At 56.0% G+C, this 12,541-nt stretch overlaps 2 protein-coding genes across 4 annotated transcripts in view; both read right to left on the bottom strand.

Moving 5' to 3' along the window:
* The window catches only part of LOC125722697 (serine/threonine-protein kinase PLK3-like), a 185,800-nt gene that overhangs the window by 125,979 nt on the left and 47,280 nt on the right, over positions 1-12,541 (bottom strand). The gene's annotated exons all lie outside the window — the stretch shown is intronic.
* Positions 10,475-12,537, bottom strand: LOC125722708 (uncharacterized). Its single transcript, XM_048998925.1, has 3 exons — positions 12,404-12,537; positions 11,094-11,861; positions 10,475-10,554 (listed from the first exon to the last, which is right to left on the bottom strand). Exons 1-2 carry the CDS (start codon positions 12,489-12,491, stop codon positions 11,116-11,118), a joined length of 834 nt encoding a protein of 277 aa, XP_048854882.1. The 5' UTR covers positions 12,492-12,537; the 3' UTR covers positions 10,475-10,554; positions 11,094-11,115.

Raw genomic sequence — 12,541 nt, forward strand, 5'->3', positions numbered from 1 at the left:
TGTGCTGTTAAAGACTGACATGGGGATACAGTATATGACCCTAACAGAAAAAAACAGCACTTTCAGGGACTTTTAGAAATCTTTATATTCACCACAGATAAACGCATCTAAAGACGAAATTGATCAGTTTCTTGATAGTATAACCCTTCTGAAATTATCAGACAATCAAGCGATGGCACTGGATTCTCCGCTGACACCAGGTGAACTCCAGGAAGCCCTGAACGGTATGCCCAATAAAACGGCTCCAGGTCCAGATGGATTTCCAGCAGAATTCTATAAAGAATTCTGGACAATTCTGGCATCAACATTCTGCAGAATGTTGCAAGAAACCAGGGAAAATGGTCGGCTACCACCAAATATGAATTCTGCCAACATTAGTCTCTTGCTAAAACCAGGCAAAGATCCTACAGTAACTACCAGCTATCGTCCAATATCCCTTATAAACGTTGACCTTAAAATAATCTGCAAAGCTCTCTCAAAAAGAATAGAGAAGTTAACCCCTCTCATAATTCATCCTGACCAAACTGGTTTCATAAAAGGAGGCACTCATCAACAAATACACGTAGATTACTCAATCTAGACATAGACTATTCATGCAATAAAAACCTTCAAATTACAATATTGTCTCTAGATGCAGAAAAAGCATTCGATAGAGTTACAGTAACTGGAATTTTTTATTTGCAGCTTTATGCAAATTTGGTTTCGGAAACTCTTTCATAAACTGGTTAAAAATATTACATCGTTCCCCAACAGCATGTGTCAGGACGAAAGAAACTGGAGGATGTTTGGTCAGTCTGAAGAGGGGCACCAGGCAGGGATGTCCTCTATTCCCCTCAGTGTCTGCGATTTTTATTGAACCACTAGCAGCAGCAATTAGACAGGCTACAGTGATTAAAGGCATTAAACGCAGGAATGTAGAACATAAGGTAAGTCTTTATGTGGATGATGTGTTACTTTTTCTCCAGCATTCACAAACCACTCTTTCTGAGGTGATTACATTAATAAACTCTTTCTCAAGAGTCTCAGATTATTCGATAAATTGGTTGAAATCTACAGTTCTTCCAATTAATTGCTCCTTCCAGAATAATTCTCCCACTCCACTGCCGTCTGGAGATATAAAATATTTAGGTATTAATGTTACACCTAGGCTGGCAGATTTAACTAAACTAAACCATTTCCCACTTTTAAATAAAGTAGCGGATAATCTGGTCAGGTGGAAGTCTGTACCCATATAACTTATGGGAAGGGTCACCTCAATAAAAATGATGGCTTTGCCAAAAACTAATTATTTATTTGCAACGATCCCGAGTAAACCATCACCTGACTGGTTTAGATCTCTGGACTCCGCCATCTCTAAATTCCTCTGGAAAGATAAACCCCCACGTATTAGCTTAGAAACACTGCAAAGGACTAAGGACAAAGGAGGAATAGATCGGCCTAATTTTCACCACTATTTCTTTGCCAACAGGCTCCAAAACATCTCAGGGTGGTTAAAACATACCCTCTTAGATGAGCCTTGGCCAGACGTAGAACAGGCATTATGCAATAAGATAGAGATTTCGGATCTACCATTCATTAGCTCAAACATCAAAACGACAGGAATGCTTCAAAAGCATCAGTATCAGCTCTTTTCTGACAGCGTAGTGGGAGTTTCTAAAAATGACTGAGTCTTCATTAATCCCATGCAAGCGTACTCCCATCTGGAACAACCCTGACGTACTACTAAACAATAATTGATAAACTTCCCAGATTGGAGTTGTAAAGGTATTAAATACTTGGAACATATATTTGAAGGAATAGACTTTATTCCCTTTGACATATTAGTTAAACGATATGGGATTAGCAAGAATAGATTTTTAGAATATCAACAAGTTAAATCTATAGTAAAAAAAAATTAAGGTCTAATCAAATCAAATTACAAATACCACAAAGTGTGGCAGAATTCCTTAATCTAAAACCCCCCAAATTACTGTCTAAAATATACAGGACACTTTCTAAAATGGATGAATCATTGCAAAATGGGAGGCAGATCTATCAGTCAGCTGGGACCACAATTTCTGGTCTAAGATATGTTTAAAAACCTTTAAACTGATTAGAAATTCCAGTTTACAGTTAATACAATACAAAATCCTGCATAGAGTGCACTATACAGGGCATCGGATGTTCAGGATGGGTTTTACGTCTTCTAACATCTGCTCACACTGTCAAGGCGATACACCTGAAAGTTACATCCATGCTTTTTGGTTCTGTCCACCTACTCAGATGTTCTGGCGCAGGATCTGTGAAGACTTAAAATGTCTGAAATGTACCATTCCAGCCTCTCCTTCAGTCTGCTTGTTGGGTGACCTAGATGGCGTCAGTACAGATTTTAACACAATCCACATGGCTTTCACCGCCTTATGCATTGCCTAGAAGACTGTCCTTATGAACTGGAAAAAAAAAAAAATTTTATATCGACCAATATAGAGACAGATTGTTGAACCATATTAGTCTTGATACAGCTTCTGCTGCCACACTAGATCAATCTCTCTGTGCTCCTTTGATCAGCTCCATCACCTAGTGGGGGTGGGGGGTCACGGTTCTGTCCCGCTTTGGTCATTGTCGTTGTACGTGGGGGGCATATTGTCTCGGGCCGTCTGGGGGTTCCCTGGGGGTGGGTTGCTGGGGGGTTCGGCACTGCGACTGCGATCCTGGCCTGGGTGGGGCTTTGGTGGCTCTTGGGTGGGGTCCTTCTGGTGGCTGCAGGCGGAGCTGCTGGGGGAGCCTGTGCCGGCGGACGTAGGTTACCGGCCTGGCAGCAGCGCTGCTCCTTGGTGAATCCGGGGCGGGCTTGGGGTTCTGGGGGCGCTCTGCCTCCGGGCTGGGGTTAAGGCTGGGCCGGGGGGGCTGAGCTAACACCAGCTGTTGGTTGGCAGGGGGTAGTTAGCGCCATGCCCTTCCCGTTTTAAAAGCACTTTAGAACATGCACCAACACCACATCTGAGTGGGCGAAGGGGGGCATGGGGTCTTTTCACACCCCCGTTCTCTGTTCGACATTTGGAGCTGGGGGCTGAGAGGAAGAGCTGGCCGTCCGGTCGGGGTCTGGGCTGGTGGGCTTCTCGGCTGCTGCAGGGTCCGGGGTGGTCTTCTGGTCTCCTCGCCAGAGGAAAAAATAGGGGTCCACATAGAGTATATATGGGGAGTGAGAGTATGTGTACATCTCTCTATGTTGGGTGAATGTGTAAATATTTGTTTATGTGTGCATGAGGGTGGGAACGTATGCTTGTGTATGTGTGCGCCTGTTTGTCTATGCAGTATCTGCATTTAAGACCACCAACTGCTCTTTCTTCTCCTTCGCTCGTCGTCTCAGAGTGGGTTCGTTAATGAGTTTAAATGTTATTGAATGGCTTACCTTAAACTTCTCCAGTAAGTCTTCAGCGGTGGAGTGGCTCATGTACTGTGATCCCAGATACCAGGACTGCACTCGAGAGCCATTCTCATAATTCACCCAATACCTGACATGCACATCCAGTTGTTTTCTTTTGATGGTCCTGTTCATACTTACGTCAAACATGACAACGAAGCTCCCTTTTAATATATGGAGCGAGTCCAAATCATGCAAGAAAAGCGGTTTTATCCCTACCACAAGTGAATGTTTTGGCAAAGCCCATAGCACTTCTGCTTTCAGTGTCGGTTGAGGAGAATGTACTGAATGCATTACTTGTTGTGGGATCCGGAGACACTGCCAAAACGGGTGTAGGCCTATCTGTAGAGGTTGTGCTTGCAATGCCAATACTGGTAAAAAACTGAATGGGGACAGTTGTCCGACTATTGACAAAATATTTGTGCTTCTCTCCCTTGATATGTGCATCGATGGCTTTAGAGCCCATTGCTGCCAGTTTGATAACTTTTTTACAAAGGTTGTATTGCGCTTTTTAGACATTAGTCGTCTTTTTCAACCAGCCACAGTACTTATCATTTGCATTTACCATTTCTACCATTTTAAGGGAAACCTGCTACACACCAGCTACGCACATGCAGCACTATATCTTCATTGTCTATGGCGTGCATATAGGCCTATCGGGTACACACTGCCCCCTGTGCTATAGGCAGTGACGTGCGTGGGAAAAAAAAAAAAGGGGGGAAAAACAGACTTTGATACTTTTCAAAGATCCGCGGGGATCCTGTAACTTCCTCAAAGCTTTGGACAGGAATGGTGAACTTCCTGTGTAAGGTAACAAGGGGTCTGGAGCCTATCCTGGAAGCTATGGGCACAAAACAGGGAATAACCCAGGATGGGGTGCCAACCTGTTACAGGGCACACACACCACTCAGACATGGGTAATTTGGCAACTCCAGTTAACCTTGGAATATTTTTAGACTGTGGGGGGAAACCGGAAGAAATCCCATGACACCTGGAGAACATGCAAGATCCACAGACATGACTTGAACCTTCCTCCCACATATGTCAGGCAACAGGTCTAACCACTGTGCAGCTCCTACGTGCAATTTTGAAATTAAGCAATGATGCTGATCTAGATATGAAGACTGTAAACATTAAAAACCTGGAGATGTGCTTCTATGGGGTCACTTGTAAGAACAACATGGTCCCATACAGACAGCGAGAACATTACGCCTGGCGGTCTATGTTACATCACATTAATCTCCTTTCAATCACATTTCTTCTGTGTATTACCTAAATAATTAATGTAATTATTATCTATCCATCTGTATTTGTGACAAACACCTAAATATTTACAATAAAGACCCATCACTGAAATAGTGACACCCACATCAAGTGAAGAATACAGATAAGATTCCTTCCTGAATGTTTTTATACATAACCACATTGCAAAGGAGAAACAAGAGGGATATCTCATCACAAGCTTTATTACAGGACATTATGGGGTTCACCTAAAACAGCTTGACTTATTATACATTGATTGACAGTACCAGTATGTGTGTGTATGCATTGGGATTGTTTGGGACCAGTGATATTACTGCAAAATAAAACTGAAAGATGGAAACTAATGAAAAAAAAACTGGACTAAAAGTCCACTAAAACTATAGCTAATAAACTCGTCAGGCTTTAAATCAACATAAAAGTACTGTCACTCCACCATCTTTATACCAAGTTTACCCACAATAAATTTTTAGTTTACAAAAAGTACTTCCTGCTTCCATTATCTACCAAAACAGCTGCATGTGGTGCTCCCATAACCGAATTTAAAAAACCGTGTTTAATATCTCTGGCTCCCCTCACCAGCATATCAGCTCCCGCTGTTACAAGTGAATTACTGCGTTAAGTGAATCAACCAATTGGTTAAATAGTCGATGGATTAATTCATAGAAAAAATAGGAAACCCGTCTAAATCTGGAAATGCTTCTGGCAGCCTGCCCGCCCGGGACTTGACTTCTGGCCGCCTGCCCGCCCGGGACTTGACTTCTGGCCGCCTGCCCGCCCGGGACTTGACTTCTGGCAGCCTGCCCGCCCGGGACTTGACTTCTGGCAGCCTGCCCGCCCGGGACTTGACTTCTGGCAGCCTGCCCGCCCGGGACTTGACTTCTGGCAGCCTGCCCGCCCGGGACTTGACTTGGGGCCGCCTGGCCGCCCGGGACTTGACTTGGGGCCGCCTGGCCGCCCGGGACTTGACTTGGGGCCGCCTGGCCGCCCGGGACTTGACTTGGGGCCGCCTGGCCGCCCGGGACTTGACTTGGGGCCGCCTGGCCGCCCGGGACTTGACTTGGGGCCGCCTGGCCGCCGGGACTTGACTTGGGGCCGCCTGCCCGCCGGGACTTGACTTGGGGCTGCCTGCCCGCCGGGACTTGACTTGGGGCCGCCTGCCCGCCGGGAATTGACCTGGGGCCGCCTGCCCGCCGGGACTTGACTTCTGGCAGCGAGCCTGCCGGGTGGAGTCGCTTGCCCGCCGGGACTTGACTTCTGGCAGCGTGCCCGCCGGGACACGACTTGGGGCCGCCTGCCCGCCGGGACGCGACTTGGGGCCGCCTGCCCGCCGGGACGTGACTTGGGGCAGCGTGGCCGACGGGACTTGACTTGGGGCCGCCTGCCCACCGGGACTTGACTTGGGGCCGCCTGCCCGCCGGGAATTGACCTGGGGCCGCCTGCCCGCCGGGAATTGACCTGGGGCCGCCTGCCCGCCGGGACTTGACTTCTGGCAGCGAGCCTGCCGGGTGGAGTCGCTTGCCCGCCGGGACTTGACTTCTGGCAGCGTGCCCGCCGGGACGCGACTTGGGGCCGCCTGCCCGCCGGGACGCGACTTGGGGCCGCCTGCCCGCCGGGACGCGACTTGGGGCCGCCTGCCCGCCGGGACGCGAGTTCTGCAGCATGCCCGCCGGGACTTGACTTGGGGCCGCCTGTCCGCCGGGACTTGACTTGGGGCCGCCTGCCCGCCGGGACTTGACTTGGGGCCGCCTGCCCGCCGGGACTTGACTTGGGGCCGCCTGCCCGCCGGGACTTGACTTCTGGCAGCGTGCCCGCCGGGACTTGACTTCTGGCAGCGTGCCCGCCGGGACTTGACTTCTGGCAGCGTGCCCGCCGGGACTTGACTTCTGGCAGCGTGCCCGCCGGGACTTGACTTCTGGCAGCGTGCCCGCCGGGACTTGACTTGGGGCCGCCTGCCCGCCGGGACTTGACTTGGGGCCGCCTGCCCGCCGGGACTTGACTTCTGGCAGCGTGCCCGCCGGGTGGAGCCGCTTGCCCGCCGGGACTTGACTTGGGGCCGCCTGCCCGCCGGGACTTGACTTGGGGCCGCCTGCCCGCCGGGACTTGACTTCTGGCAGCGTGCCCGCCGGGACTTGACTTGGGGCCGCCTGCCCGCCGGGACTTGACTTGGGGCCGCCTGCCCGCCGGGACTTGACTTGGGGCAGCTTGCCCGCCGGGACGCGACTTGGGGCCGCCTGCCCGCCGGGACGCGACTTGGGGCCGCCTGCCCGCCGGGACGCGACTTGGGGCCGCCTGCCCGCCGGGACGCGACTTGGGGCCGCCTGCCCGCCGGGACGCGACTTGGGGCCGCCGGGACGCGAATTGGGGCCGCCTGGCCCGCCGGGACGCGACTTGGGGCCGCCTGGCCCGCCGGGACGCGACTTGGGGCCGCCTGGCCCGCCGGGACTTGACTTCTGGCAGCGTGCCCCGCCGGGACTTGACTTCTGGCAGCGTGCCCCGCCGGGACTTGACTTCTGGCAGCGTGCCCGCCGGGACTTGACTTCTGGCAGCGTGCCCGCCGGGACTTGACTTCTGGCAGCGTGCCCGCCGGGACTTGACTTGGGGTGGAGCCGCCTGCCCGCCGGGACTTGACTTGGGGCCGCCTGCCCGCCGGGACGCGACTTGGGGCCGCCTGCCCGCCGGGAAGCGACTTGGGGCCGCCTGCCCGCCGGGACGCGACTTGGGGCCGCCTGCCCGCCAGGACGCGACTTCTGGCAGCGTGCCCGCCGGGACTTGACTTCTGGCAGCGTGCCCGCCGGGACTTGACTTGGGGTGGAGCCGCCTGCCCGCCGGGACGCGACTTGGGGTGGAGCCGCCTGCCCGCCGGGACGCGACTTGGGGCCGCCTGCCCGCCGGGACGCGACTTGGGGCCGCCTGCCCGCCGGGACGCGACTTGGGGCCGCCTGCCCGCCGGGACGCGACTTGGGGCCGCCTGTCCGCCGGGACGCGACTTGGGGCCGCCTGCCCGCCGGGACGCGACTTGGGGCCGCCTGCCCGCCGGGACGCGAATTGGGGCCGCCTGCCCGCCGGGACGCGACTTGGGGCCGCCTGCCTGCCGGGACGCGACTTGGGGCCGCCTGCCCGCCGGGACGCGACTTGGGGCCGCCTGCCCGCCGGGACTTGACGTCTGGCAGTGTGCCCGCCGGGACTTGACTTGGGGCCGCCTGCCCGCCGGGACTTGACTTGGGGCCGCCTGCCCGCCGGGACTTGACTTGGGGCCGCCTGCCCGCCGGGACTTGACTTGGGGCCGCCTGCCCGCCGGGACTTGACTTCTGGCAGCGTGCCCGCCGGGTGGAGCCGCCTGCCCGCCGGGACTTGACTTCTGGCAGCGTGCCCGTCGGGACTTGACTTGGGGCCGCCTGCCCGCCGGGACGCGACTTGGGGCCGCCTGCCCGCCGGGACTTGACGTCTGGCAGTGTGCCCGCCGGGACTTGACTTGGGGCCGCCTGCCCGCCGGGACTTGACTTGGGGCCGCCTGCCCGCCGGGACTTGACTTGGGGCCGCCTGCCCGCCGGGACTTGACTTGGGGCCGCCTGCCCGCCGGGACTTGACTTGGGGCCGCCTGCCCGCCGGGACTTGACTTGGGGCCGCCTGCCCGCCGGGACTTGACTTCTGGCAGCGTGCCCGCCGGGTGGAGCCGCCTGCCCGCCGGGACTTGACTTCTGGCAGCGTGCCTGCCGGGACTTGACTTGGGGCCGCCTGCCCGCCGGGACTTGACTTCTGGCAGCGTGCCCGCCGGGACTTGACTTGGGGCCGCCTGCCCGCCGGGACTTAACTTGGGGCCGCCTGCCCGCCGGGACTTGACTTGGGGCCGCCTGCCCGCCGGGACTTGACTTCTGGCAGCGTGCCTGCCGGGACTTGACTTGGGGCCGCCTGCCCGCCGGGACTTGACTTCTGGCAGCGTGCCCGCCGGGACTTGACTTGGGGCCGCCTGCCCGCCGGGACTTAACTTGGGGCCGCCTGCCCGCCGGGACTTGACTTGGGGCCGCCTGCCCGCCGGGACTTGACTTCTGGCAGCGTGCCCGCCGGGTGGAGCCGCTTGCCCGCCGGGACTTGACTTGGGGCCGCCTGCCCGCCGGGACTTGACTTCTGGCTGCGTGCCCGCCGGGACGCGACTTGGGGCCGCCTGCCCGCCGGGACTTGACTTGGGGCCGCCTGCCCGCCGGGACTTGACTTTTGGCAGCGTGCCCGCCGGGTGGAGCCGCTTACCCGCCGGGACTTGGCTTCTGGCAGCGTGCCCGCTGGGACTTGACTTCTGGCAGCGTGCCCGCTGGGTGGAGCCACCTGCCCGCCGGGACTTGACTTGGGGCCGCCTGCCCGCCGGGACTTGACTTCTGGCAGCGTGCCCGCCGGGACTTGACTTGGGGCCGCCTGCCCGCCAGGACTTGACTTCTGGCAGCGTGCCCGCTGGGTGGAGCCGCCTGCCCACCGGGACTTGACTTGGGGCCGCCTGCCCGCCGGGACTTGACTTCTGGCAGCGTGCCCGCCGGGACTTGACTTGGGGCCGCCTGCCCGCCGGGACTTGACTTGGGGCCGCCTGCCCGCCGGGACTTGACTTCTGGCAGCGTGCCCGCCGGGACTTGACTTGGGGCCGCCTGCCCGCCGGGACTTGACTTGGGGCCGCCTGCCCGCCGGGACTTGACTTGGGGCCGCCTGCCCGCCAGGACTTGACTTCTGGCAGCGTGCCCGCCGGGTGGAGCCGCTTGCCCGCCGGGACTTGACTTCTGGCAGCGTGCCCGCCGGGACTTGACTTCTGGCAGCGTGCCCGCTGGGTGGAGCCACCTGCCCGCCGGGACTTGACTTGGGGCCGCCTGCCCGCCGGGACTTGACTTCTGGCAGCGTGCCCGCCGGGACTTGACTTGGGGCCGCCTGCCCGCCAGGACTTGACTTCTGGCAGCGTGCCCGCTGGGTGGAGCCGCCTGCCCGCCGGGACTTAACTTGGGGCCGCCTGCCCGCCGGGACTTGACTTCTGGCAGCGTGCCTGCCGGGACTTGACTTGGGGCCGCCTGCCCGCCGGGACTTGACTTGGGGCCGCCTGCCCGCCGGGACTTGACTTCTGGCAGCGTGCCCGCCGGGACTTGACTTGGGGCCGCCTGCCCGCCGGGACTTGACTTGGGGCCGCCTGCCCGCCGGGACTTGACTTGGGGCCGCCTGCCCGCCAGGACTTGACTTCTGGCAGCGTGCCCGCCGGGTGGAGCCGCTTGCCCGCCGGGACTTGACTTCTGGCAGCGTGCCCGCCGGGACTTGACTTCTGGCAGCGTGCCCGCTGGGTGGAGCCACCTGCCCGCCGGGACTTGACTTGGGGCCGCCTGCCCGCCGGGACTTGACTTCTGGCAGCGTGCCCGCCGGGACTTGACTTGGGGCCGCCTGCCCGCCAGGACTTGACTTCTGGCAGCGTGCCCGCTGGGTGGAGCCGCCTGCCCGCCGGGACTTGACTTGGGGCCGCCTGCCCGCCGGGACTTGACTTCTGGCAGCGTGCCTGCCGGGACTTGACTTGGGGCCGCCTGCCCGCCGGGACTTGACCTGGGGCCGCCTGCCCGCCGGGACTTGACCTGGGGCCGCCTGCCCGCCGGGACTTGACCTGGGGCCGCCTGCCCGCCGGGACTTGACTTCTGGCAGCGTGCCCGCCGGGACGCGACTTGGGGCCGCCTGCCCGCCGGGACGCGACTTGGGGCCGCCTGCCCGCCGGGACGCGACTTGGGGCCGCCTGCCCGCCGGGACGCGACTTGGGGCCGCATGCCCGCCGGGACGCGACTTGGGGCCGCCTGCCCGCCGGGACGCGACTTTGGGCCGCCTGCCCGCCGGGACGCGACTTTGGGCCGCCTGCCCGCCGGGACGCGACTTGGGGCTGCCTGCGAAGTAGAAGTCAGGGTTAGTAATTGGGCTTTTTCCACTAAGCCCAACTTACTGCAAACACCACACTATGTTACATATGTCTGCATTATGTTTGCCATTTAATATCCATAAACTTTTGCAGTTAGTGACAATGACTCATTCACTACCAAAGAGTACAGAGATTGAGTAGAGTGAGGGACTTGGGGAGTATTACAGAAGAATAAAAGCTCAATCACTAAGAACTAACCAAGACCAGCCTTAACTCTCTAAGCACTTTGGAGACTGATATAAATGGTAAATATGTGATGCGAGTACCAGGTACTCATTCAATACTCAGTCATGCAGAAATATAGTATAAAGTTATAATTATGGGGACACGGGGCCGTCTCCTTCAGATGACAATGCCCCAAACTCTTTCATACTTAAAGAATGCTTACAGTTATTACTTTGTAAGGACGCACAAAACTCCAGTTCAGCAAACGTATACAATATATACCGCAGCAACTACTATTTGGTCATTTATCAAGTAACTGACTAAATTGTAAATGTAACTCACAGTGTAAAAACGTGGAATACAATCATAAGCGCATGGGCCTCTTGCGTGGCGGAGGTGAGCTGGAGCCACTGTTGTCGTCGGGCTTGGCCTTACGCTTCCTCTGACTGGTGCCAGCGGGCCTGTGAGGAGGCCTCTCCTCCCGCCTCACATTCCATGTCCGCAGAGAACTGCGGACATGCACGCAGACATGCACGGACATGACCATGGTGTGATCATCAGCGTAGTCCGTGATGCTCCAAAATCCCTGAGGAAGGCTGAGCTCATCCAGCTTGCGCAGAAAGGTCTGGCCTTCAATCTCAACCTGCTGCCACGTGCTGTTAGGGCCCGCGGGGATCCAGAAGGTGGAGCTGGAGGATTCACCATGTTCTGGCTCAACCTCAGAAGCCACAGATAAGGGCTCATCTTCACCCCAGGCCAAGGGATGAGCCTCGAGGAGTCCATCAGCATCCTCAGTCGTGGATGCTGGAGCTGCAGGGGAAGCCTCCCTTGCAGAGCTGGGTGACGGCAGCCCCTGTCCGTAATGGGCATTCTCCTCAGCTGGTGACTCTCCATTCCCATGCTGGATACCAGTCTCTGCACCATGATGTACTACTTCCAGCCGTGCAGGTGCTATGCGCAATAGACTGGGATCCAACTGCTCCCCAGTGAGTCGCCAATAAAATGAAGGGACACTGAGGGCCAGAGACTGGAAGTTCTCCATTGTCAGTGAGCTGCTCTCGAAGTTCACGACCAGAATGGAGATGAACTTATCCTCCACAAACTCATGAACTGCGACAAAATGGAACACAGATATATATATATATATAAGAACATGGGCTCTGACAATAACGGGATAAACACTGTACTACAAAATAAGTTTAAAATGAGTCTACGGGCTTCCGATTGTCGGATAAATAAAATTGTGAGAATTACCCATAAAGCTAAAAAGACAACATCCATGAATACGCTTACTCTCACAAATATCCAAGTGAATTAATATTAAATGAAACACATTTATTCCTGCACTTTTGGCACTTTTTATTTTTTTATTATTTAAACATGGTGAAGGGGAGTATACCGAACAGCATTTCCTATCGCATCGTTACATTTTCTCATATTAAAACTTCAGTGCATCCCTTTGCAGTACAAAATACATTGGTTTCTGTAGATAAAAGTTGAACTATTCAACCGGTCTGTGATTTTACCTCGAAACTCAAAGGTTTTACTTATCAGCTACTTATCAACTAACAAGTATTAGGCCAATGCAGACGTTCATTTCGTTTGTCACATACCGGTGGCTACAACTTTATTATCATTTAATTATTAATTACCTTCTGGATCCATGTTCTCCAGGTTCAATGAGCGATGGATTCGAAATGTCATCGCGTAACACTCCTTTACTTCAATTAGCTCTGCCATTTCGCCAAGTGCAAGTATTTGAGCATCCAGAAAGTTTAACGTTTTTGTTT

This window comes from Brienomyrus brachyistius, unplaced genomic scaffold (genome assembly GCF_023856365.1).
Source record: "Brienomyrus brachyistius isolate T26 unplaced genomic scaffold, BBRACH_0.4 scaffold41, whole genome shotgun sequence".
Classification (NCBI taxonomy): Eukaryota; Metazoa; Chordata; class Actinopteri; order Osteoglossiformes; family Mormyridae; genus Brienomyrus; species Brienomyrus brachyistius.

Bases quoted from the DNA above. Each gene is read 5' to 3' on its own strand.
- LOC125722708 (XM_048998925.1), bottom strand. From the start codon at position 12,491: ATGGCAGAGCTAATTGAAGTAAAGGAGTGTTACGCGATGACATTTCGA. The intron at 11,862-12,403 runs GTAATTAATAAT...ATTTTGTCGCAG, and splicing joins GGAGAACATGGATCCAGAAG to TTCATGAGTTTGTGGAGGAT.